At 43.2% G+C, this 26952-nt stretch overlaps 1 protein-coding gene across 2 annotated transcripts in view; it reads right to left on the bottom strand.

The window, feature by feature from the left end:
* Positions 1-2195: 2195 nt before the first annotated feature.
* APOB (apolipoprotein B) overlaps positions 2196-26952 on the bottom strand; it is a 43520-nt gene continuing 18763 nt past the window's right edge. The window contains exons 19-29 of one of the 2 annotated variants that reach the window (XM_039887734.1): positions 25862-26041; positions 24914-25035; positions 22913-23123; positions 22192-22367; positions 21882-22069; positions 21257-21402; positions 19150-19523; positions 11078-18631; positions 10556-10670; positions 10272-10455; positions 2196-2252 (exon numbers count right to left, since the gene is read on the bottom strand). In XM_039887734.1, coding sequence (XP_039743668.1) covers positions 2211-2252; positions 10272-10455; positions 10556-10670; positions 11078-18631; positions 19150-19523; positions 21257-21402; positions 21882-22069; positions 22192-22367; positions 22913-23123; positions 24914-25035; positions 25862-26041 — 9292 coding nt within the window. In that variant the 3' untranslated portion in view covers positions 2196-2210. Of the gene's footprint in view, positions 2253-8080; positions 8256-10271; positions 10456-10555; positions 10671-11077; positions 18632-19149; positions 19524-21256; positions 21403-21881; positions 22070-22191; positions 22368-22912; positions 23124-24913; positions 25036-25861; positions 26042-26952 lie in introns of those variants that run through there. The other variant, XM_039887735.1, reaches the window with a different exon arrangement.

The raw sequence follows: 26952 nt of genomic DNA, 5'->3' as shown, positions 1-26952 counted from the left end.
GCTGGCCTGAAGCGGGGCCACCTCCAGGGCTGGCATGTGCCATCATACCCTCCCTTGGGAGAGCACAACAAAATCTTGTCCTCACAGGGTGCTGACTGAGGCTGGGAACCTCATCCCCACCCTGGGGAGAGGGCCTGCAGGCCAGATGATGCAGGCTGGTAGGGCGGAGGTGTTGTCGTGTGCCCAGGCTGTGTTAGGCAGAGAGGGAGCATCAGACCTGACAGAGAGCAGCGGGGCTCCATTGTGGGCAGACAGATGGTCAAGGCTGATGGAGCTCAGGAGACAGCTAGCAGGTCTTGGAAGGCTTCCTGGAGGAGGTGGGACTCTAGAGAACCCTGAATGTTCCATAGAGAGTCTAGGCACTGACAGGGAGTCAGCAAAGCCTGGAGGCGGGTGAGAAAGCATGGTGTGTAGCCAAGGGTGCCCCGTGTTGGAGGTGAGGGTGGAGCTTGGATCAGCTGACTCCCCAGGGAAACCTCACTCTCATGTATGTGTCAGTGACAATGAGGTGACAGGAAACATCTCCTGTCCCCATGTCAGTTCTGGGGCCTCTGTGAAGAAAATGCACCAAATACACCATTAAAGAGGAAACCACAGGCCTAAAATGGTATCACCTATGCTAAAGCCCATGATACCAAACCTAGACAATACCTGACCTAATTGCAATTTCAACCTATCCCAGAATTACAATCTTAACCAACCAGTTTGACATTTTTCTGGTCAAACACCAGTAAGGTTATCTGTCATGTGTGTGTGTGGGGGGCGGGGGCGGCCCTCTCCACCTGCTCCACAGGAAGAAGAGGCCATCCGCCCTGATAAAACTAATTCTCTTCCACCCAGAGAGGACATCTCAGCCTAAAAATAATCTCACGTTTTCTTTTGTTAATAGCTTTTTTGTCCCACCCTTCTTCCTCTGAAAACCTTCCATTTGCACAACTCTCTAAGGGCCCTTCTCATTGCTAGATGGGATCCTGCCTGATGACTGCTGTGCGGAAGCTCTTCCTAGCAGTGCCTGCCCAGAAATGCCCGGCTGCCCCATTGGCCCGGTGCAGGACTCCGGGGAGGCCAGATTCCCAGGACTCAGCAGTCTGACCGTGGGGGGCCTGGAGAAGCTGGGCAGCCTGGGAGAAGGAGAGAGGGGTGAGGGGCTGCTGGGTCCTAGTTTGGATTCTTCTCTGCCTCTTGCGTCATTGGGAAGTTGGGGCTATATGTGCTTCTGTCCTAGCTCCAAGGCTTTGCCTCATACACAGAGCTGCAGGGAGACCCTGCACCCCAGTTTGCATCTGCACCCATCACAGAGTAAGAGCCAGCCCTGCATAGCCTATAGGACCTGTGAATGGGGAGACAGGGTGTCAGGTAGGAGAAGGCTTCAAATACTAAGGAGCATTTTTTGCTGGGCCTTGACAGGGAGTCAGCAAAGCCTGGAGGCAGGTGAGAAAGCATGGTGTGTAGCCAAGGGGGGCCCCATGAGAATAAAAAAGAACCAGTCACAGAGACAAAGCATTTAGATAGTACAGGGGACCCAGACTGATTCAGTTCCTCTAGAGCATATTATTGTTGCGTTCCCATTTTGCAGATGAAGAAACTGAAGATCAGAGAAGTGAAGTGACTTTATCAGGCCCCTGTAGCTAGTCTCTGTCCCTCCCTCCCTGCTCCCACTGTCTCCTATGAGTCTTCCTTATTTGGGCCCCTTCCAGATGAAGGGCCACCCACGGCCTCCTGGAGCAGTGCCTTGTTAATTTCTGTGCCCCAAGAGCTTAGGAGAGTGCCCGATTCAGAGAAGGGCCTTAATAAATAGCCGCTGAAAATATAAAATAATGTCTCTTGAAAAAGGGGAGTATGTCCATCCAAAAATTTTAGATTGATGCTATAAAGAGAGAAAGGGAACCACAAATTAAATTAAGTGCTCACTATGTGCCAGGCATTTGAAGGTTTTATTTTTCTTTTGTTTTAATTTTTGTTTTAAAAAATTAACAATATATCATAAAAACTAAATTAATTACTAACATAAGAAACACCCCAAAACTCATCACCCAGTACAAGAGCGAGAGCATGACATGATGTACATCTACCTGTGTGTCCTCATCCATTGCGATGGTTAATTTTATGAGTCAACTTGATGGGCTAAGGGATGCCCCAGTAGCTGGTTAAACATTATTTCCAGAAGAGAATAGTGTTCGAATCAGTGGACTGAGCGGGGCAAATGGCCTTCACCGGTGCAGACGGGCATCATCCATCCAACCTATGGAGGCCTGAATAGAACAAAAGGTGGAGGAAGGAGAATTTGCTCTCTCCTTGAGCTGAGGCACCCCTCTTCTCCTGCCCTTGGACATCGGTGCACCTGGTTCTTGGGCCTTCGGACTCTGACCAGGACTGACACCATTCGCCCCCAGATTCTGAGGCCTTCAAACTCTACATCACCAGTTTTCATGGTTCTCCAGCTTGCAGATAGTAGGTTGTGGGACTCCTCAACCTTCATGTCCTATAATAAATCTCCTCTCATCTCTCTCTCTATGTCTTATTGGTTCTGTTTCTCTGGGGAACTCTGACGAATACACTCATCCTGTCCCTTGCCCCTTTCCACCAGATGTTACCTATCCTGAATCTTGAATTTCTCATTCCCTTTCTTTAAAACTATAACCAAATTGAAAAAATTCAAATTGTTTGCTTTTAGTTGATTTTAACTTCATGCCGTGTTTAATCTTCTGAGATTTACCTGTTCACTCCATGTTTTTTTTTTTTGGTAAAATTCCTCTATACAGTTGTGTGTAATTATAATTATACTTCATTCATTTCAACTTCTGTCAATATGACACAATTTATTTACTCTTTGTGGATCCACTCACTTGATCCATATTATTTCAATCAGTCTTCATTAGGACCCTGTAACGTAAGAGGGAGCCACTTTCTACTTCCGTTCAGAGAGTCCCGACCTATTCTCTTTTCATGATTCCCATTTTAAAGATGAAACTGATGGTTAGAAAACTTTAGGTAAATTTCCTGAGGTCACGTAGGTCATGAGTGGTGGTGCTTGAATTTGGCCTCAGAGATTAGGCCTTCTTTTGAGAAAAAAGACATATTGGCTGCTCCAGGCTCCTCTGCCTCAGCTCAGATGAGGTACAGGCAGTACTTCACCCTCTCTCTACTGTGCTTTCCAGTGTGTCACGTGATTCCAGATGTGTTCTAATGATGCCAGCTCCAAGCCAGCTAGCCCAGCCCAGTACAAGAGCCTGAGGCCTTCCAGAGTTAGCCTGGGTCCCACTGCTATGTAGAGATCTACGTACCGGCCTGGTTGGGTCTCACTTAAGGGAAGAGAAGAGGAGAGGGGGAGAGTCCACTTGGGCAGCTAAGGGGTGTTGGTGCAGCTGGGCCGTTGACAGCTTCCCTTTCCTCAGGCCACTCTCTAGTTTAGAGCCTAAACTCTCTATGCCTCTGCTCAGTGTGGCTTTAAGTACTCATGTGGCACAGCTATAGCCCTAGCCATAGCTTAAAAACCAGGATGGGACACAGTATACAGCTCATGGACCAGGCCACCTCCAAGGCCTGAGTTACCTCTCTCACCCGAAACCAGGCCTTAGTGGTGCCAGTCGAGGAGTAAAATTGACACAAATGTCAGAGCTTAGTGCTTAGTGCCCAGTATCACTGACTCGAAGCGCTGCTCGGACCTGTGTGGGGCATGGGCCCGTTCGTAAAGGAGAAGGGCAGGGTCCTCTCCTTGTAGAAACATGGGTACCTACCCCACCAACTTCTATGAGGCCCTGGAATGTCATTCCTTGGAGACCACTCAACCATCCCACCAACAGACGGAGTGCTCTGAAGGAAGTTATAGCTGACTTCTTAATGAGAAACAGCAAGACATGGAGATAAGACATGGAGGTAGGGTCAGCGTCTGCATGTTTATCTCTGGCTGTTGGACACTTTTACAGGGAACATCCGTTTGTCTGCTCTGGCTCCCTTATTGCAGGCCCCATTTGAGGGCCAACTTGGCCCCTTCTCTGACTGAATGGGGACTAAGTCATAAATCAGAGCCAGAAGAGGGGCCTAGAATATGAAGTCAGAGCGGGCTTTGCTCAGGCCACCAAACTAGGGCAATTGAGCTCCTCAACTGAAGAGCCTTCAAGTGAAAAGCAAAGAAAATGGAGGTGGCTTTGAAAGCACCTAGAGGTGCCCACTCTCAGTGGACTCATCTATTACCAGGCATACTCTGGGGACAGCAGGACCTGGGAGTCAAACCGAACCACATAGCTCGACAGTGCTTCCCAAGTTCCACCGACATGCGCTGGGACCCCTATTTCATTTCTGTTTTGGTTAAACTTTGGGTATTTGTTTAATAGGAGGAATATCTGTGTTTACAGCAGGACTTTCCACGTCACCTCACGGTATGTCCTTAGCAGATGTACACATTGGCTTGGTCTCAGGAGAAAAGGCCAATTGATCGTCTAAGGGGAAAAACTCTGTTTTCTTGTTAAGTTTGTAAAGGTGCTTATAAGAACATCAAGTCAATATAATAATTGGTTAAAATTCTCCTTTGTCCCTATTCCTTTGAATATTGTTTCTCTAGCCTATATCTGCAATTAAATAGCCTGCTAGATATTTCTGCCTGGACATACCACTGCAATTTGAAACTCACCATGTGATCCCATAGACCCTTTTCAGCCATGATAGTCTATGAGTCCATGCCTGACACTGAGAATCTCTCACCCTTCAACACATTCCTCCTGCTTTCATTGGTGCCCTGTAGCTCTTCAATTTATGCAGGTTCAAAATTTCATAACTCTAAAGTCTACTTTGATTGACCTTCTCCCTTGCTCTTCTTATCTCCCTGGCAACCCCTCCAATTCTTGGTTCCGATGACTTACCAAGGCAGCTTCACTGTTAATAGCTTTTGCACCCATCCCTTGTGTTCCAAACAGTCAGCCCCCTCATTCTGTTGGTTGTGCCCTCATGATGCTTCTTGTACCCAACTCCTCACCATTTCCAGCATCTGTGACTTGGCCGAGGTGCTCAGCATCTTCTACTTGGACCCTGGCACAGCCTCATATGCAGATTTATCCCTTTATAGTTCGTCCTGTGTGAGTTGGATGAATTATATCGGTTTCCCTAAATCTCAACTCATATCACCTTCCTGCTCAAAACTTTCAGCAAGGAGTACCACCCTTCACTCCCGTTTTCCAGACCTGTGCAATACTGCCAAACCTGCCTTTCCAGTTCTGTCTCCCAGTAACTTTTCCTGTGCTCTGGTCAAATTAGATGAGCCAGTGTCCCTCAAACACACCCATCTATCTTCCTTCCCTCATGTTTCTCTTCTTTCTAGAATATTCTTTCTCCTTTATCAATTGTCGAAGTCTACATATCTTCAAGATCCATTTCAACCTTGTCCATGAAAACTTCTTGATCCTCATCCTTTTCTATTATAAACCCTCAGAATACTTTGTTTATACCCATCACAGGACAACAACTTCCATTTTGATAGATAAGTAAACAAACAGATACCCAGGAACTGCATCTTACTTATCTTTGTCTCCTCTTTAGAGCCTTCATGCTTAGTACACAGAAGCATTTAATAAATGTTCATTGAACTGTGTAGGTCTCCCTGCCTCTATCCTCTCTCCTTGCCATCAATTTATTTAAATGATTATCTAATAATAATGACACTTGGTTTCTATACAACATTAAAAGTTACAAAACTCTTTCACATCTGATTTTCACGAACAGCTCTTCAAGGCAGGCAGGATATTATTTTCATTTTATAGATAAGAAAACTGAGGTTCACAGAGTGGAAGTAAGTTGCCCAAAGCTACAAGCAAGTGAGGAATGTAGCCATTAATTGAACACAGGGAAGTATCCTGATCTGCAGTCGAAGGCCAAAGAAGAGAACAAGTGAAGTCCAAGTCCTCCCAAGGAACTCCCCCTTCTTCTTTCCACTTTATTGAGTGTGATGAAGATATTCTAAGCCAGCCAGGGGCCCCTCATATAGGGTTACCAGTCAGGGAGCTGGGAAGGTAGCACTGTGTGATTACACGATCATTTTAAATTTGTGTCTACTTTTTTTTTTTTTTTCAGTTCCAGATACACATTTCATCATGTAAGCACTAGGAACCTTGGACTTTTCCTTCCTCTCCAAATTAAACCATAACTCCAGGCCTCCTTTCAATTTGCATACTCAGTAGATTCTGGCTGCTTATAGCTCATCAGGAAACTTTCATAGATCTGTGCCTAGAATCACTCATGTGGTACCCTGGGATGTGGGCTTAATTTTCCCCTCTTTTGCCTTTAGAACTGACCCCTCATTTACCCACTCATTCATTCATTCATTCATTCATTCACCTATCTATCTTTCCATTGATTCATTATCTAACAGACTTTTCTTGAGTACCAGATTCATACACTACTATGCATTCCACATCCCTAGGACTCTTTCTGCCTCTCCAGGTCCAGGCCAAAGAATCTTGCTAAGGTCCCAATAGGCTAACGTGTTTCCTTTTCCAGGTAATACTTGTGAATTTTAACGGTGGGCTTCACCAATAGAATGGGAGGGAGTTATGAAAGAATGATGAAGGTTGAAGATATTTTTTGGATTCAAAGGGTCTTTTCCAAACAGACCTCGTGTGTGTGTGTGTGTGTGTGTGTGTGTGTGTGTGTGTGTGTGTGAGATCTCTAATTTCCTATTCACGAAAGGTCACATCCCCTTCCTTTGTTTTTCAATGCCATGGAAAGAAGTCACATCTACCCTTCCCAATGCTATTCGTGAAGTTGTGCCACACAGGGTCTTTGCAGCTTTCCTTTACTAAAGCTCAGCTTAGATGCTCTGAGTGGATGTTGCCAATATTTAAAATGAGAGTTTGAAGCGAGTGGCTATGTCTTGATTATATTTGGGATTGTTAAGAATCAAGTTATTTGGAGAAATTAGGAAATTCAAGAGAAAAAATATATGTGTGGTCCCAGAAATGTTAGGAAATCACGTCTTCATGCTTCCTCTCCCTCCCTCAATCCCTTTGCATTGAATGGATCCTGGATGAGCTGCAGGGAGACTTCTGGGGTCCCTACTTCCATGAAGTCCTTGGAGCAGGACGTCCTAGCCATCCCTTCTCTACTCCTGGGAGGCCGAGTGAAATAAAGGGCTTGTTGGTTTATCTCAGAGCCTAGCAGACAGCCTTGCCTGGCAAAGGCAGACTGGTTGGTAAGGAAGAATGTATGGCACGGAAAGACAAATGCGATGCTCCTTGGGACCAAATTAAGTAAAAGCCTTTGTAAACAGTTTTTCCTTCCTACTTGCAAATACAATCCCTGAGATCGGTTATTTTTTTTTTAAGGCAGCGAAATATTTCCCTCCACAAATTCTCCCGTTCCCCCTTGATCACTCAAACACAATATGTGTTCTTCTGGAGGATTCAAAATGTCAGACATTTGACTCAATACCCTCATTTCACTATCTTTTAATATGAATGAGCCACAGTGAACCAATAAAGAATTCATTTATTGGTTCTCCCTCCCCCTAAATTTAGCAAAATAACTCAGATCTCGATTTTCTTTAACTTGGAAAAATACGTTGTTTCCTAGAGTTCAGAGACCTTGGAGATCTGACACCAGCTGCAGTACCGGTCCAGTTCACATGTGCTTCTGCTTGTAGTCAGCTGCCTGCTACAGGACTGGCTCAGTGTATAATTATATCAATACATACAGTTTGATTCCACCCCGCCCCCCACTATGTGGAAAATTAATTGGAGTAGAAGAATACATGAGAACTGCTTTAAAAAAATTAGAAGGTGATAGTAAATTCTTCTGAAGCAATCTTGAGTAGAGGCTCATGTCATTGGCTGTGGCTGATTGCAGCAGCTCTTTTAGTAACTCGGTGATATATCTCAGAAACGTGGTATTTTTGAATGGACAGGTCAATCAATCTTTTGGACTCTGCAATGAATTTTTCATAGTAATCAGAGAGGTGGTTTGACAAATCCTGTAGTTTATATTCGAAGTGCTGGCGGTAATCAGAAATGATTTCCTCCATTGCAATGGCCCAGCTTTTAATTATTTCCTGAGCACTGTTAGAAAGCTCTACAGTATTCTCTTTCCTTTTTCCATCTGTATTGTCAAGGATGCTAAAATATTTCTGGATATCTTTCTGCATGAGTTGCTCAGGTTCACTTGAGATTTGAGAAGCAAATGGAGGTCCTTGAGGACATGGACTAGGTTCTTGATCAGGTTGATTATCTTTTCTTCAAGTTCATAGTATTTCACTGTCCAGCTGACCACACCTGGATAAAAACATTCCTTGTGAAGAGACTTAACTTACTGATGGATCTACTCTCACACATGAGAAGCTTTCTGGAGTTTGTTTTAAACAAGTTCATTAAACGTACCAAACTCAAGGTATAGGTTTTCTTTCAAGAATCTAAAAACATGTTGACTATAACTAGTGAAGGTTTAGTTGATCTCGTGTTGGATATCATTAATGAGGTTAATAAATTTCTTCTCTTGTAAGCCATTCATTTCTCCATCTCTAGGAAAATATTTTATAAATATCTCTGAAAATCACCTAGCATCTCTGTAGTAGTTTTATTAGACTGGAGGTAATTAAATACCTTTTGGACCTTTCGTGATAAAGATTTCAATAGTTTCCCAAACTTCAAGGTTATGTCTACTCATTTATGACTCCTCAAATCAAAAGGAAATTTACTCATTCGGTGCTTGATTAATTCAGATTTCTCCATCAGGTCTTGGAAATAGCAAAACAGCATTTCTAACCTACTACAGATTTTGAATATACCTGAGAAAGTACCTTCCCTACTTCCCTCATGACCCCAGTGCAGAGCTCATCTATAGTGTATGTCCCGGCCCTTCCGCGGAGCTAGAATCTGGGGAACTTCAGGTAATCAATGAACTTGCCAATCAGATGACTGACTACTATTTTGTATTCCTCTGTAACTCCTGTTAGGCTGTCTAGAGCTTTATTTTGGAGTCTCTGGAGACTGACTTAGCCTTCCTGATCCAACAGTTCCTGGTACAGATTCTGGGCCTTGTCATTCCATAGCTGGGAGGTTCCAGTGGCGTCTCTGACTACCCTCCCAAGTGTCGTGTTTACCTCATCAATCTGCCTCACTGCTTTTTGATAGGCCTGCTCAGTGCTGTTTTGCAGCCTTCCTCTCACTTTTAAAGAAGCATCTTTCAGATCAAGTCCTGTGTACTCCTCGTGGCACTTGTTGACATAGTCATATAATGCCCCTGTTACCTTGGGCACATTGTCTCTCAGAGAGTTTAGCAGTTGCTAAACTGCTAAGAGACATTGCCTCTTCTTCCCCATTAACTTTCACCTGAAATTTGTCATTAGCTTCCTGCCTCAACTCAAGTTTGAATATGTTGAGTTTTTTATTAGGAGACAACTAAAACCAGAAAAACAAATGGATGAAAAGAACATGTTTTCAGTTATCCTGATTATATAATATAATATACTAAAACTTCTTTAGCAATTAACAGTAAAGCTCAGAGGATCTTTCATATTCTGAAGGGGATTTATCTTTCCTATGTCAGTTCATATGTCTGGCTTCTGGTTAAACAAGTCTACTGTTGTTAATTCCTCTTTATCACCTGCCTCAGAAAGCATAAATGTATGCATGGCATTTATACAGTAACACTAAGGCCTTCCTAGAACTAAAGATCACAGGAGGACGGGAAGAAAGAGACAGGAAAAGACTATTTCAGAGGAAAAAAAGTAGCAAAAAAAAAAAAAAAAAAGTCTAGAGCCCATCCAGCAGAAATCTAGAATATCAGTGTCAGGAGACATTCATTTTCCAAACCTACGACAAACTTCATTAATAGAACCTTATAACTTCTCCTCCTCTACTAAATCTAATGGCATCTTTCATTTGGCCCTGGCAGAGCTTGTGAAACAGCTGAGACAAATCTGCCACATCTCATCTAACAATTCTAGCGTGGGGAAGCATTTTGAAGCCTCAACTATTCCAGAAACCACTATCTGAAAGGATATTCAACATATGGCAGAGTTTGCCTATGATTTAGGTGATGAGGCATACCCCTCCTCTTACTACCTTTAATAAAATAATAGTGATAATATGATGTCATGTGTACATCTAATAATTAAAGCCAGTAAAAGACTTGTTGTAATAGTTTCTGCAGAACAGTTCCTTGGGGAAGAAGTTCGAGCTGCCCATCGCTTTTGTTTCTCCCAGTCTGGGAGAGCCTGAACAGTACTTTGTACTGACTTGCATTGATCTGCTTGCTCCTGGGCATATAACTCTTTAGGTGGGACTCACCTGAGGGTGGTAGTAGTAGTTCCATTTTAAAGTATCATTATCGTTTTCTGAGTCCAGGGCCACTGTGCCTATGGCTGGGGAGGCCGCTGAGAAGGAGTAGTTATTCTCGCCTATGTGGTAGTGGAGCTGGACACTGGTGAATGTTGGGCTGGTGATGTCAAGGTGAACCTCTTCTTCCCAGTCCCTGCAAGCAGAAACACAGATGGGCCGTCACGAATGGGGCACAGAGATGGCAAAAATCACAATGACTGAAAAGGGATGAAGTTTCTAGAAAAGCGCCATACTGCAATGTTCGATATTTGCCATCTTCTTTATATTCTGCACTGACGTCACGGTGTTCCAATGTCCCTTTAGTCTTAGAGACTAACACGCCATCTTTGATCTTGTGTGTTCCTACAACTGTATGGGAGAGATTTTTTATTTGATTAATAACTGTTGGTAGCAGACATTTTCATTGTGAAAACTGGGTGAAATCTATCTTAACTCTATGCCTTACTTATATATTTGAAACATGCAGTTCCCATTTTAAAAAAAGAAATAGTTAAAAGGAGACATTATTAGTCCTAAAATCATGACAGAAAAGTCTATTTTCTTTGAACCTATTCTGCTTGAATATCAGAAGGTTTTCTATAGGATGGTTTTTTACATGGGGGGGAGATATGCATTTCTTCTTCTTCTAAATTTTGCTATATAGCGTAATTGAGCCTCTAGTCATATCCAAATACATAATTACTTATTTGCAACTCTCATTGAACACATGTAACACATAGAATTCTCATATGAGAGGAGTCGGGGCATTTTCTTACCGTTGAGGTCGTATTCCAGAAACTGCATGGTTGAGCTGCATGTGGACTCCAGGGATGTTTCAATGTGGTCTACTTTGTTTTTCAAACCAGCGCTCCAAGTAGCGTTATACAGGGGAGAGGCCACCCCAAACTGTGCAGTCAGTGCTCCAAAGGAAGGAATGGAAATCCCAGCAGGGACGGAGAACTGCATGGAAGGAATCTCCATGGTCCGCTCAGGCTGGGTGACGTTTGGCGACCGGAAGTCTGCAGTCTTGTGGGCCACTTCATTTAGATCCACAGCAGCCGTGCCAACTGAAATACTTTTTGGAAAGGTGAACTGGGACATCGTTAACTGAGATCCAGGCACAGTTATTTCAAAAAAGGGAACCGAGGAGCCTTCCGGTTTAGAGTACTTCGTTAACACGTCGACTTCCGGGAATTTCACTTTGGGTAGGGCCGGTACATTGAGGGCAAATGGTGAGGTCCTTAGCTTCTTGTAGATTTTTATTTCGCTGAAGTTAAATGTGTAGGACGGAACCTGAAGATTTGTAAATGGGACTTGGAGTGTAGGTGTGACAAGAACCGAATTCGGATTATTTAGTTTCAGTCCAGGAATAATGAATTTATCAGCCACTTCTTGCACAGGAACAGAGAAGGTATAGCTATGGGGGTTTTTGGTGTATACAAGAGCCGAGGAAACACTAAGATACTGTTTCCTCTCAGTACTGGTGGTTACATCCAACTTTAGGAGGTCCCATACGCTCTTGTCATAAACTGGCAGGACAGTATTTTTGAGGAGCCACAGGGGCCCTTCTAAGGAACCTGTGACGTCAAGGCGTGCCCTTTCTTGGTTATTGGAAAGCTGTATGTCATTCTGGAGAGACCCAGAGTAAACCTGGATCTCACTTTTCCAGCTGACCCTCTGGTTCTCAGAGTCAGCATTCAGGGACACTTCCTGGCCGAGGTGATTGACATCGAGGAGAGAATTGGGTTGACTTGCACGGACCTGAACAAGAGCTGACATTTTCCACGGGGAGAGTTCTAGGGTGGCTTTGCTTGCGTGCTCTCCAGATGTTAAGGAGTGGCCCTTTAGCTGTAAGTGGTTTTTCGTGTTGTGTTCCCACATGGCATATATGCGTCGGAGAGTGGCTTCTCCAGCAAAACTTTCTTCGACTTCGAGGTTCCAGATACCGTCGACTCTGGAAGTCCCTTGCAGCTTCACTGAAGACCGAGCACCCTTGGAGTTCAAATAAGTGCTGACCTCACTGGCAATAGTTCCTGAATATTCCTGAAGAAGGACCGCACCCTTGATATTGCCTTTGTTAGATGACTCAATGGAAAAGTAAGAAGCGAGGCTTTCTAAGCTGAGCTTGTGACCAGTGGTCCCTGTAGCAGTAGAGGACAGCTTGGTGGAATTGAAATTATACTTTAATTCAATGGATGAAGAGACAGTAGGTTTTGACTTGGTATTTCCATTAAGTTCCTGCTTGAAATCCATTCTCAAAATTGGAATTTGGACTTTTGCGGTTGTCGTCACTGAAGCGTCCATATTTTTCTTGGTTAAGCTAATGGTGCTGTCATGATTGCCTTCCACGAATTTGTTACTCAGAGAGAAAGCTGTGGCTAACTTCAAACCTCTTTTCCTTGTCAGACGTGAGGTGCCCTCTAATTTGTACTGTAGTGCGTCAATGACAGAAGAAGAGGAAGTGAGGAAATGAGCAACGGTATCTGATTGGTTGTAAAGTCCGACATTGGTATTCAGTGTGATGACACTTGATTTAAAGGAAAAATCGTAGGTGATATTGCCCATGGCTGGAATTAAAATTTTGTTCAGGGTACCCAACTCATTGAATTCTAGAAAATTAAACTTGAGAATATCTGAAAGGACAGGAGGGCCTGGCAGGTCCAGGTATGGCAGGGCTAATGTATATGAGGGCACAAAGCCGGGGAGGGTGAAGTTGGAGGTGCTGATCTCTTTTGGGATCACATGGCCAAATGTCGGCATCTCTACTGTGAATGGTAACACTTCAATGTTGACAACTGGAATAGTGTATCCAGGTATCCGATAGGTCCTGGGTTGATTGCTGAGGGATTTTTCAACTTTGTACTCATCAAACATAAGTTTTGCTTCATTATAGGAGTGGGCAAAAAAATTTAATGCCTTGTCTCTGACTTTCTCAAAGTGCCTGTTGAAGGAAACGATAAACTCATCAAACGCATCCAAAGGAATTGAGATGGAATGTTTGTCTTTGTTTCTCTTATACTGAGCCTTTACATTTAGATCAAATGATTGCTTTGTTGTTTTCAATAATTCCTTCAAGCCTGTTTTTTCCCATAAGGAGAAATAGTTCACCTGAGGAATTGTGAGTCCTGTGTAAGGTAGAGTTGTTTCAGGGATTGTTAAATGAATGTTTAAGAAATCCAGGTTGGCTTCTCCATTTATTCCTATGTGGGCCTGGATGCTGTTCTCATTGTTTCCAGCAGAGAAATTCTGATTGTACTTATACTGATTGAACCTGGCGCTTGCTAGCCAACTTGCTTGCTGGGCATCAGGACTCAGAAACAGTGCATAATTATTTAGGAAGTCTACCTTCCCTGTCAATTTTAGTGGAAAACTAACCTTCAAGTTCCCTTCATTGCTTGTGGATGTAGTTATCTCAAATGGCTGTGCTGAAAAGAAAAGAGAATTTTTCAAAGTGCCACTAACTTTTCCCTTTAAATGAGCATCATGGTTGCCAGCCATCTCGACTTTCCTTTCTCTGAGCAGTGCTGTGCCTTTGGCACTTAGAACGCTCTGGCCCACATGCTGAGATTCAACTTGGGACTGGATTTCCAATTTACAGAAGTCGAAGTCAGAGTCATAAACCAAGGTTTGGTTTACTCTCAGGTGTTTGCTGTGGATCTTATTAGATATTCCAAAGGAAGCATTGGGTCCTTCCTCAGTGACGCTAACTTGCAATTCATGTGTCCCCTCATCTGAGAGACTGGGGCAGGCCCATTTCCATGACCCTCTTCCAGAAGAAGTCCATGCTTTGTGTCCATCTCGAACCAGGGCCGTGATTTCATTGTGCAGGTCAGCCTGGCTGGAGAAGTCCAGCTTGGGGATGTTCAGCTTGTGGAAGTACTTTGTGTTGCTATCCACGGTAAGCTGATGGTTTATCTCGACGAGCACAGTGTTACTGAGCTCCACTGTATTCTTTCCTGTGTGTAAACCCACCACTATGCTTGATCTTCCCTCACCAGCATTTCCTAAAGATAGTACTTCGCTCTTACACTCTATTTTTAAGTACTTGCTGGAGAAACTCATGAATTCTTTCAGAGACCATGGATTAATTTTAGGGTCTGGAAGTTGTACATTTCCTTGAAAATCAAATTTGAGAACTTCTAATTTGGAGTCTCCTTTGGCAGTGATGGAAGCCGTAATCTCTGCCTTGTTCACGGATGTAGTTACATTCTGAATGTCAGCATTCACGTCTAATATGAAAAAGGGAGACTGGATTTTCAAAATGCTGTGCAGCTTGCCCAAAGCAGGTATTTCAATTGTGTGTGAGATGCTGGGAAGTTGGAATTCTGGGATGTGAAGGTCAGGAACTTGGAAATCTTTAAGGTTAAGATTTGGGATTACAAATTCTGGAATTGTGATTTCTTGTACATGGATGTCTGGCAGAGTGATTCTAGCAAAAATGGTGTCTGTTCCCTTCAGATCCCTCAGGTTGACTTCCGGAACTGGCCACTGCAGCTCACCGTTCAGTATTTGGTCAATGGTTCTGATGATCTTTGCTTTTATTTCTACCAAGTCAACTGTAAAGGAAGGAACATGGAAGGTATTGAGGACAGTAAATGCTGGTGTGGAAAACCTGAGTGGGATTTTTATATTTTCCAACTTTTTGAAGTTGATCTGAACTGATGGAATCTTCAAATCTGTCAGAGGGACTATGAAGTCAGGAGTCTGATATGTAGCTTCCTGAAGGGCACGGAGACTGACTTCAAAGGCAGGCACGGTCCCAAAGGCGGTCTGGATTTCGGGAACAGTGAACCCTTGCTCTACCAGTGCTTTCAGATTTTCAGCCCAGTGTCTGATAGCATACTGTTCTGCCAAGTCAGTAAAGTTCTTCGCAGCAAGACTCCATAAGTCGGAAATGTAAGCGACAAGTGTGCTGTAAGCTGCGCTTACCAGGCACTGGTATCGCTGCACTTCCTGCTGAAGGTCCATTTGATAAATTTGGTCTCGGATGTCTTCTAGGGCCTCTTGGAATTTGTCTTTCATATAAATTAAAGACATCGAACTTAAATCCTCCTGTAACCAATCTATGAATAAGGTTATGTTGGTGCCTTTTAGGTTTTCCAGATAGACTGAGACCATGGCCTTGACATCCTCTACAAACAGTTTTAGTGCTTTAGCTTTCTGCGGAAGGTCCAGATCCTGGATCGTGCCATGGATTCTTTGAGTCACCTCAGAGATTTTGTTATTGGTCTCATCTACAAACCGAAGGTAATCAAATGACCTTAATTTCTTTACCAACATGTCAAGGAATCTGTTAACTTCTTCAATGAAATTTTTAAAAGACAGAGCTTTAAGCTGATTGAGAGCATCATTAATAAATCCAGCCAATTTCTCAAAGTGATCTTTTATCCCAACTTGTTGTAGGGCATTGCTTAGCTTCTGAACAGTCTCCTTCAACTTATATTGGTGGGCCAGTTGTACTGACTTATCCATTAAAACCTGGATGTGTTGGTCTATTTCATACATCTTAATTAACTTATAAAAAATGGCCCTAAAAGCCATGATTTTCTCAGTTACTTCAAAATCGTCAATGAGATCTCTAACATAGTATTTGACATGCTCAATGATTTCCTTTATTTTTTGAAATGGAATTGTAGTTCTCATCTGATCTAAAAGCACTCTGACATCAATAGCTTCAACCTGTTGTTTTAACTTTTCTGCAAGGTGCTGGATGTCAATATTCTCAATCTGTGTCTTGAGATGTTGCAATTTTTCTTGTACCTGGATTCTGATTTGATACTTAGTATCCACATTTTGAATCCAAGATGCTATACCACTTCCAATTTTGTTAAAATCAATCTTTTCAATAAATAAATATAGATCATGGATTATTTTTACTAAATTTACACGAATATGATATTGTTCATCAAGAATATTTAATTTTTCAATGATTCGAGCAATAATCTTAGCAATAGCTGATTTAAAATCATGCAAATCATAATTATCTTTAATATATTGATCAAATTGTATCACATATGTTTGCAGTTGAGATAGTTTTTCATTAAGGTTGATTTTGGCATTGTCCAATACAATTTTTAGATCATTTTCTGTAATTGTATAATTTTTTGTAAAAGCAGTGAGTTTCTCCTTGGCATTTGAAACTTGTCTCTCCCAACTGAATTCATTCAGATAATCATTAACTTGCTGTGAGAGTTCGTCCAAGGCCGCTCCGTATTTCCTCACGAACTGATCAATATCGATGCGTTTCAATCCTCTCTGTATAGTTTCCAAAGCACTGATGATTACTAGTTGATTCTTCTCAAAATATTCTGACAGCATTTTTAAAAATGGGAGGTTGATGGTGTGGACATCTTGGTTCTTATCATATTTTACAGAAGCAACAATAGTGAATTCCTGGGGCTGGTCAACAGTATCCCTCATCTCCAAAGCACTGATTACATTGACAGGCTCACTGAGTAACAGTGGCACTTTAATCGGAAAGTCCAGTATGGTAAGGTCAGCCAGGGCCCGTCCATTGAGCTCCATGCCGACTTTGTCTTTAGTGTTGTAGCCATCAAAGTCATGGCTGTATTCATTTTCGTTTAGCTGCGTCCTGAATTTCCAGGTGCTTGTCTGCTCAGCTGGAGTGAGCAGGACACCAACTTTGTGATCAAGAGCAGTACTTATGCTCCTTCTGGACACAGGATGGTGACTTGTGGATCCTTTGTAATCATGAGAGAAAGTAAGGGCCAGAGGTTCTGCTTTCAACAGGAATTTGCTATACAGCTGTCCGGTATGTTCTCCCCAGAGAACCAGTTTCCCATTGCCGTTTGTATGTGCATCGATGGTCATTGTAAACGGGGCCACGGCAGAGCGGAAAACGTTGCTTAAATGCAGCGAGTCTGAATTGTAGTTTGTACTGACGTCAATGGCTGAAGCTAGCCCAGCGATGTTCATGTTGAGCCGATGGCTAAACTCTGTGCCCTGTGCCTTAGCTACAGTGTCTGCTTTATAACTTGCTGATAAGTCCGCATAAGAAATGGTGTAGATGTGTTTTATTTCATTATTTTGGTAGGCTCCTTTTACATTCCCACCCACGTTCAGCTTCAGGGGTTCGAGCCGTAATTTCCCATTGTTGGTCAGATCCAGGGCACTGAATTTCAGGTCGTTGTTTAAAGTAGCAACAAAGGAATAGGGCTCTAGCTGTAAATTAAAAGTTTGCTTATAAAACTTGTCAGAACTATAAATGTTGTCAAGTTTCGAAGAGAAGTCTAGCGCTAACCCTGCCACGTTCAGATTGTTTGTGTAGTCAAGTTTCATTTCAGCATATGAGCCCATCATGTTGTTTGCAAGCTTAAGTCCCTCCTGGTTGATTTTGAAGTTGAAAATATTTTTGCTATTGACACCCAGAATTGTGGCCTGATAAGCGCTCCCCAGTGATGCCTCTGTGAGGGCGGCTTTTCCATCTAGACTGAATTTTGCATTGTGTTCCCTGAAGCGGCCGTTCGTCGTTAACTTCACAGATGCCCCAGAGAGGCCAAGCGCTGCATTCAGCTCATTCTCCAACACCAGGGGGCTGTACTTCAAGTTGGTGGTCGCGCTGGTAGACATTCCGTCTTGGCCGATCCTTAATGTTGCTTTGTGAGCGCCACTATTAATTCTGTCAGTGCCCAAGACGTCGGCATTTAATTCAAGACCATGGGAATTTAGTGATCCAGAGAGCAGGGCGAAGAACCTAAATGACTTGTAATCAGTCTGATACTCAGAACGCAGCAATGCATTTTGATCAGAGAAGGTCAGGTCTACTTTGTTAGAAGTGGCGAAGTCCTCATACTTCCCGTTGGTGTCAGACTTCAGAATCAGCTCGTAGTTCTCATATTTCAGGGAAGCAGTATTTTTCAAGATGCCGCCTTGTAGGTCCGAGGTGGAGGTGAGGGAGACAGTTCCATCTTCATATGTTCCTGTTATTTGGTTGGTGCCCTGGAGGTAGGTGGAGTTAAACTTCAGGTTGGACTTCCCACTTAGCTGGCCAGTGGTAGAATCCTTCCGATAAGAGAGGCCATAGGCACCATTAGCATAGAATGAAGAGACTCTGAACTGCCCATCAATCTTGGCTTCCTTAATATACAGATGCTCTTTCTTTTTTGAGTCCCAGTATACTGAAGCAGACATCTCTGGTCCCCAGGCATTAGACGCATCGAATGTTAGAAAACCTTTGGAAGCTGGATTGTTTCCAATGCTTTCTACATGACTGAATTTGATATTTGAATCCAGAAAAAATCTGTGGCGTAGGGCCCCATCATATGACAATGTGAATGTTTTCCTGGGGTCATATGTTGTTTCAGCAGATCCTAGCATCGAAATTAAAACACACTGGTTAAATTAGGCAATACATCTCTAGAACAATTTCTATATTGTAAGACTTTCATTAATAAAGCCCCATTGATCGGGGTCAGTCGTGCAACAGTCTCCTCCATCTAAAACACAAGTATAAAATCTGATAGCAAAAGGCATTCCCGTAGGAAGACTTCCCCGGCCACTGCAGACCTTGCTGGGTTCTTTATCAAGTGCTTCTACCTTACCTTATACTTATGCACTATACCCTGTCATAGCACTCTTACATTGAATTATAATTGCCAGTTTATCTGTTTTCTTTGTTACTGCCTAGTAGAATACTTGATATACATTATATGTTTAATAAATATTTCTATTGATTGAATAAATGAATAAATGAATGAATGAATAGGATTCCAAGTAGCAAGGAAAATATCTGTAAGAAAGCCCAAGTCTTTCCCTCCCAGGAGGAGGCTGCCCCATCAGAGCCTGCGATGAATTAGCCCTCTGCACCCTCTCACTGAGCATAGCTCACCTTGCGTACGGTACGAGAGCAGTTCGACCACAGAGTCAGCCTTCATGTGGTACGAAGCCTTAAGCCTCAAGTGGTCTGTGCTGACGTTGCCACCAGAGAAGGAGGCGGACCAGTTGTATGAGTTGCTGTAGATATTTGTGGAGACGTCTAGCATGCCCAAGAGAGGCACCTGTAGTTGGTACAACTCAGGAATAGTGAAAGCGGGGACTTGGAATTCTCGTGATGGCAGGTAGAATCCCACAGACTTGAAGTTAAGGGCTGGTGTCCGAATAGCCTGCAATATCTTTAGATCTTTGGAGGATTTGCCACCAAAAGGCAAGGGAATCTCAAATTTCACACTCTGCTTGTTCAAGGTGTATTTGACTCGGCCATCACTGAAATGAACAACAGAGACAATAACCCCACCATAGTCAGACAACAAGAACGCAAAGTCCTCTGCCATATGACCTTCCAAGCGATTGTGCATGTGCCCCATTCCCAGACCCATTCTCACTTTTTCTCACGCTACTCCCTATGCCTGAATTCCTCTGCTTTTACCTTCATCCATCAAATACTCACGTCCATTCAAAACCTTTCCAAGAGCTGCTTCCTTATCAGTACGAACCTATTTAAGTCATAGTTAATTTCTCTTGATCTTATAGTGAAAGTCCCTTACACCTATCTGAAAGAGCATGTTATAATTCTGCTTATATGATTAGAATGTGTTTGCTCCTTGTCCGTATCTATATGGAAGGAAGGGTTATACACCCTACTGTTGTTTTTTCCTTCTAACTGCCCCTAGTCTAGTATCTTGCACATAGGGGACACTTGATATACATTTGCTAAACTGAATTGAAGCAACTCGATATGTGGAAAGAGCACAGGTGTGGGATAAGTGTTGGCTTCCACTGCTTGCTGATATTCTGTTGGCAGATTCACCTCTCTGAGTCCCAGTGATGTTATCTGTGTAATGAGGATAATAATAATGCCCTTTCTGCTGACCTCATGGAGCTAAATATCAAACAAGAAAAATGCCCAAAGCATTTTGCATTCTTTTCAATACTATGCACATACAGTGGACTTTTATAATAACTTAGAAGAATAAAGTCAGATGGCAGAGTTTTAAATTTTATAAGCAAATTAACTGTTCACTGCTTTACTCCAACAGGGCCTGGATGCTACCTATCCAGGATCCTGACATTCGGTAGGAAGATGCCTGATGAGACCCTGTCTGATTCTAAGGTCCATGGTCCTGTCTTTTCAGCATGGCACAGAGAACACTGCCAGTCAGAAGCACAGGTGGTGAACAAAGAGGATCCTGGATCCTCTGAAGCTGCCACTTTTCTCTATTACCTTCGATAGGTTTATCCATATGTGTGTTCTGGCGGACGTCAGCCCTTTTCACACTTATTTGGTCTATTAAACTTTGCAGCTCAGCCATAGACTATGGAAAGGCCCACGTGACACAGGCCACTTGTTTTCTTAACCCCGAAGATCATATGAGAACAGTCAATCTAGAAAAAACTACAGTCTTTTTAGCTCATGCTGATTTTTTTTTTTTTCATGAAATCAAGGAAAGCACTATGTGTATTTCTGTAACTACAGAAGTGATCCAAACAGTTTGGAATCTGACTTCCCCAAATGGATGAACCTATACTGATAAAGTGAAATGTTCTCAGAATGCTCCTTTCATTAGTGTTGAATGGCTGTTTTGACCCTCTAGAGCTCAGCCGCAAATCTGTGTCAACAATTCTGCTGGACACTCTTGAATTCTTCACAGACAATTATGAGTAAATATATCCTGATCTTGAACAAAGGGAGAATTCACTTATAATGGAGGAAAATTAAACGGCTTTCAAATTCAGGTGCAGTGGATAAAACATCTTAGGGTAAAAGTACCAGAATCCCCAATGACTTTTAGGTTCTTTCTGATTGGGTTGGCATTCACATGCTGATCTTGTGTTTAATAACGTAAAAATGCCCTAGTGTTTATTCTACAGTTATTAATCTCCTTAAAATGCTTAAAATATTTCCCTTCAAAGTATAAATTAGAGTCTAAATCATGCTAAGTAAAATCTTTCATTAACTTTGCAAGTTTCTGGAAAATTTTTCTGGTTCCTTTTTATACCTTTTCAAGAAGAGGTTTTCTGGGATGTAGAAGCCTGGCAAGCTTATTTTCCTCAGTTTCAACTCTTTTTGGCCCCAGAGGTAATCTTGCAAAATCTGGGCATAAGGAAGACTCATAGATGCCTTCTGAAGCCATGTGTTTGTTGCCTACAAAATAATAGAAGTTTTCAGAGCAATGGGCTTGGACGGGCCTCAAAGGGCAATTAACATTAGGTGATAATCCATATTTTACAAATCAATGACTAAGAGAGATGATACACTAAAAGTTAAAAATAAAGCACAGAAAATTAGAAATTATGAATTTCGGTTGTCAGTCATTGATTGCTGCCTATATTTTATTAAAAATATGTAACGTAGTCAAACTCCTATCTAGTGTCCTGCAGCTTCCTTTCATGTCTGAGCCACAGCAAACTCTTCTGCTTGGTGGCATTCATCTGGTACTTATCACACACAACCTTGAATAGCTAGGTAACCACACATGAATCTTTCTTTTCTCCCCAGGAATTCCCTGGAGGTAGGAAGCATGCCTTATCCATCTTTGGATTCCCCTCATTCACCTAACTCAGGGTGAGTATGTAATTAGCACTTATAACCATGTATTTATTGACTGACTAATTTGTACTTACAACTATTAAATTGGAACCCATGTGCCGGAAAGTCATATTTGCTTGAGGAACTCTGTGATCCAATATACTATTGCCAAGTGCACACAAGGTTTTAGGATAATCAGAGAGAGCCGTGGGGAAATTGGAAATAATTTTTTTGGTGTCCACATTGGTGCCTGCGTTCCATTCAAATTCAATCTTATCTTCATCTGAAAACATACATATGAAATAATGGTCAGCGGTGCCAGGTCACCCCTAACCAATGGCTCTAAACACTGCACTCAAGTACAGAGAGCTCTTGGAAGCACTCATGTTGGGAAGAGGTACATACCATAACGCCATGCCACCTTCTTGGAAATTGTTGAGCCGTAAGCTGTAGCTGATGAGTCCATCTGGAGGAGCAGTTTTGTGGGAGACCACTGGGTGAGGATCTCACTTCTGGCTTCTGCTTGCAGTCGAGGTATGGAAATAACACCTTTGATTCTGCCTTCTTCCTCCCCGTAACCACTATTGAAAAGAAAATCAGTTGACATCAATGACTTTGTCCATTCCAAGGAAATACACAGGATCAAAGAGTTAGAAGGTCGACTTGTGATGAAAACAAGATAGATGAATGGCTTGGACAAATGACCAGAGATTGAGCCCATTAATGTGTACAGCCAACTTCAGCCAAATTCAGGATTTTCCAAAGAGGTATGGGGGAAAGAAAAGGTGTTCAAAAACTGTTTCAATGCTGCTCTACCATTTATTAGCTCTGTTGCCTTGGCCAAATTATTTAACTCCTCTGAGCTACCATATTCTTATCTATAAAGCAGGGAAGCTGGTGCCTACCTCACAGTTTATTATGAGGACTGAGATAATTTCTTTAAAGCACCCAGCACAGTGCCTAGTAAATGGTAGGAAGATCCAACTAGACATGCACAGAGGGCCAGAATGTCCAGGGCTCTGTCTGACTTCCAGACTGTTGACCAGGAATGCCCCTGGTCTGGTCAGCTCTGAAGCTGAGAAGGAAGGCCAGCAGCTCAAGTCAGATCACCTTGAGCCTTCCTTACCTTATGTGGCCGGTGAGGGTGACCTCAGTGATTTTCTTGTTCTGAATGTCCAGGGTGAGTTTGTATGACTTTTTTTCCTTAGCAGATTCATCACTGACTCTGAGGACTGTCCCAACGTCAACGTCAAAATCTGGAATTTGCATTTCACTGGACAAAGTCATACTCTGCCGGTTATATCTGAATGTCATAGTAGCTTCGGTCTCTCTCACACCTGAAAGAGTGTACAAGATAATCAAAACGTGCATTCAGAACCTAGCTTTGGTAGGAAAGAGAGGGAAAGGCAGAGAAATCCTAATTATTCAATGTGCTTACACGACAGTGCAGGATTTTACCTTAAATTTTTACCTCTGCGGTGCTCATACATTTGTTCAATCCACAAATATTTATTCATTGCCTATCATGTGTTAGGCACTGCTCTTGGCATTAGGGAGCCCCAGACCTCATGGAGCTTACATTCAAGTGGGGGCGTACAGTCAATACACAAGTAAATTATTTATGTCAGATGGTTATACGTGTTAGGAAGAAAAGTACAACTGGATGAGACAATAAACATTAGAAGGGGATAGAAGAGGTGACATTTCATGTGTGGTGGTCAGAGAGGTTCTCTCGGATGAGAGGGTAGTGGGCAAGACTCGGAAGAGAAGGCCTGAGCCATGCTCTCTTCTGGGGTCAGGAGAGCTTTCCAGGCAGAGGGAATCCGCCATGCAAAGGCCTTGCCGTGGAGAGCGCTCGGCGTGTTCAGGGAACAGTGAGGGCTCGAGGCCCTTCTGTGAGGGAGGTGTGACATCTCTGTACGACTCCCCACAGACAACACCCTTCCTGGTTCTCTGCCGCCCCTTCCCGACCTTCCCCAGTTGCCAGTTCCTCCTTTCTTTGTTATAAGATTCCCACGTTCCCTTCAATTCACAGGCGTACCCTTTTCGTGTCTTTTGTAAAACTCTTACGTGAAAATTTTTTTCAGCATGCACCCCCCTTTCCCCATTCAGTTTTGTTTTTCTTGTTTAATTTGACGACATACTATTCCTACATAAAAAATCTTCCAAAGTGAATCTAAGTTTGTCCCCTCCCCTAATACCTGCTTCTCCAGTGGCCTTTTCCATCCCACGTAAATGGCATCTCATTCTTCAGTCGGGTAGGCCAAAACACTGGGTTCCCTTTTCCCCTTACACAGCTCCCACTGCATCAGCAAATCCTGTCAGCGCGATCTTCAAAATATGGCCAGAATCTGACCACGTCTCACCTCTCCTCAGCCTCCGCTCTAATCCAAAGCGCCACCGTCTCTGGCCTAGGTTATTGCCAAAGCCTACGCACTCGTTTCTTCGCCTTTGTGCCCCTGAAGTCTTTCCTCAACATAGTCATAAATCCAATAGTGAAAACTCTCCAGTGGCTTCTTATTTCACTTAGTAAAAGCCAATGTCCTCACCAGAACTTACGAGACTATGCTTCTGCCACCACCCGCTATCTTCCCGCCGTCATCTTCTACTGCTTACCTCCCTGATGCTTCTGCTTCAGCTACACTGGCTTCCTTTGCTTTCCTCAAACCTGGCAGCCATGCACCTGCCTCAGGGCCTTTGCACCTGCTGGCCCCTCAGCCTATAACCATAACGCTCTTTCTGTATGGCTTATCTCCTTACCACCTTCAAGTATCTCTTTTATGCTCCCTTTACCAGTGAGACTTTGCTTTATCAGTCCTAACAGCACTGCCTTCCCCTGCCCTCCCGCCTCCCTCCACTCCTGACATTCTCTGGACCCCTTTATGTTCTATTTTTCTCTTGAGCATGCTTCTAAATATTTTCTTGTTTGGTTATTTGCTGTAAACTCCATGAGAACAGAGACTATCTCCACTGTTTTCTATCCTAGCCTAAGCTCTATGACAAGCCTGACACTTATCAGGTACTCAGTACAAATTTATTAAATACATGAAATTAACTATGTTCTCTTTCTGCGTCCTGGACCTGATGCTGAGGGCAGAGATGGAAGAGTCTTTCTCTGGATACTTGCCTTCTGCTTGAGTCACAAACTTCAGCATGTCTACGAAGGCTTCGCCCTCTCTCTGGAGTTCATAGGTTGCGCTGGCAGAATACTGCTCTACTTCTCCTGTTGGCTTCAGTTCCAGTTCAAATCTAAAGATGTTATAATGCATACGGTGTATGATGTTAGAACTTCCCATGATGCTTAGAACACCCCCCAAACAACTCGGCCTCAATAGCAACAAAATATGGTGCTTCTTTTAACATTGTCTCCTGTCCCTAAATCATGACGATCTCTATGATCACTTTCAGTCTTTCCAGGAGCTCAAGGCAAGAGCAGAGCCTGAGGTCCCCCGAGGTTTTGGACAAGCAGAGCGGTAATTGCTGGCTGTGTCTGGAAGGCCACGAATAAGAAGTGGAAGTTGGGGGAGTTGAAGACAAGGAGCTGTCAAGCATGGTGAGAGCTTGGAACACATGGTGAGAGCTCTAGGAAAGGCCATGTATCTGGAGACTCAGAAACATGGACACCGAATTAGGGGAAAATTAAAATCTATGCTGTGATCCCCTCAGCTAATGCATAAGAGAAAGAGGGGGCATCATCTATAAAGAGATGTTTTTAAAGGAGTGATTCTCAGTGGCAGTGGGTGCAGTTTACTTGGGGGAGTGTGATAGAATCACCTTGCTTGTCCACTTTTTGCGCTAAGACCTCCCTTGTTGGTCATGACTCCTCACGTTCTAACACTGCCCCTCCCCTCCCACCTATGGAGGAACCCAGTTCCAGTCCCAAAGTTTACGCAGGAATATGTATACCCTTTAGATATATTGGGTAGAGGATGACTGTTTTAAATAATTAAAGAACAGTGCAAACCCCCAATTCTGGTGACATGGGCCTACGACACAGCATTTTCCCTTTGCCCTGCTAGGTAGCCATAATGTAGAAGGTGAGCAGGTGCTGGGCTGGACACTGAGTGTGTCTGACCTGGTGTCTCCGGCCAGTAGGTAGTAAGAGGAAGTGCCTGTGGAACTGGCGTTGGAGTAAGCACCCATGCAGTAGTTCAGGCCGGTAAAGAAAGGCTTGCAAATCGACCAGGACTTCCTGTTCTCAGGTAGAGATGAGATCGCTTCCATTTTGGTGGTAGAGACCAAGTGCAATGTGTTACTAGTGGAGAATGACAAAACCTGAGTTATCTTCAAGTCATGAATCAAAATGAATGTCACTGATGCTCGCAGTGCAAATACCCCCTTATCCTGCTCTCTACCTCCCCTCTGTCCTTAAATTCTTTGATTTACTTGGGAACAAATCATAGTAAGAAGAACATTAACAAGGCTAACAATCACAGTGACTCTGTGTTTCGGACACTGCACTAAGTTCTTCACAGTTTTTACCTGTAATCTCCACAACAGTAGGCATCAGGAGTCTCCTTTTCACAGGAAACAGAGGCTCAGAGATGTTAAGTAACGATCTCTGGGACCTGACTTCAGGTGTGGCCCCCCCTTCCTATGATTTGGGGTAAGAAATACTCTGTCTCTCTTTCATCTGAAATCTCTTAGTCTCTACTGGCTTCTTTCCACCCGTATTAAACACACTCAGTTCTCTTCTCCCATTGCGCGCGCACGCACACACACACACACACGTACACAACACACACGACATTCTTCCCTTTCTACCCTCCTCTGGTCTCTCCTACAATCGAGAAATTGTCTGTCTTTGTGGTCTCCACTTTTGACAGCCTTCTCTCTGAACTGCGATCTGATTGCCTCCCTACTGTGCGTCTGGAACTTCTTTCATTAGCATCTCCAATCACCTCTTGCTCTTAATTCCCATGGGCATTTTTCAGCTTCATCTTCCTTGATCTCTTGGATGCATTCAGTAGAGTTGGTCACTAATGGCTGGATGAAGACTTTAGAGTCCATAGCCTCTGAAAAGATTATAGAACCTTCCTCCCAAGTGTGTACTTAAAAAATTAGTACATGTGAGAAAGTTCAGTAATGCCCTGACTTCATCCAAGGATGCTTTCTTTGATATAACGTGTTCTTTCCTCAGTATTGTTTCTTCATTTTAAGAGTGCC

This window comes from Pteropus medius, unplaced genomic scaffold, assembly GCF_902729225.1.
Source record: "Pteropus medius unplaced genomic scaffold, Ma_sr-lr_union100, whole genome shotgun sequence".
NCBI lineage: Eukaryota > Metazoa > Chordata > Mammalia > Chiroptera > Pteropodidae > Pteropus > Pteropus medius.
This window is presented reverse-complemented; position numbering and strand designations above follow the sequence as displayed.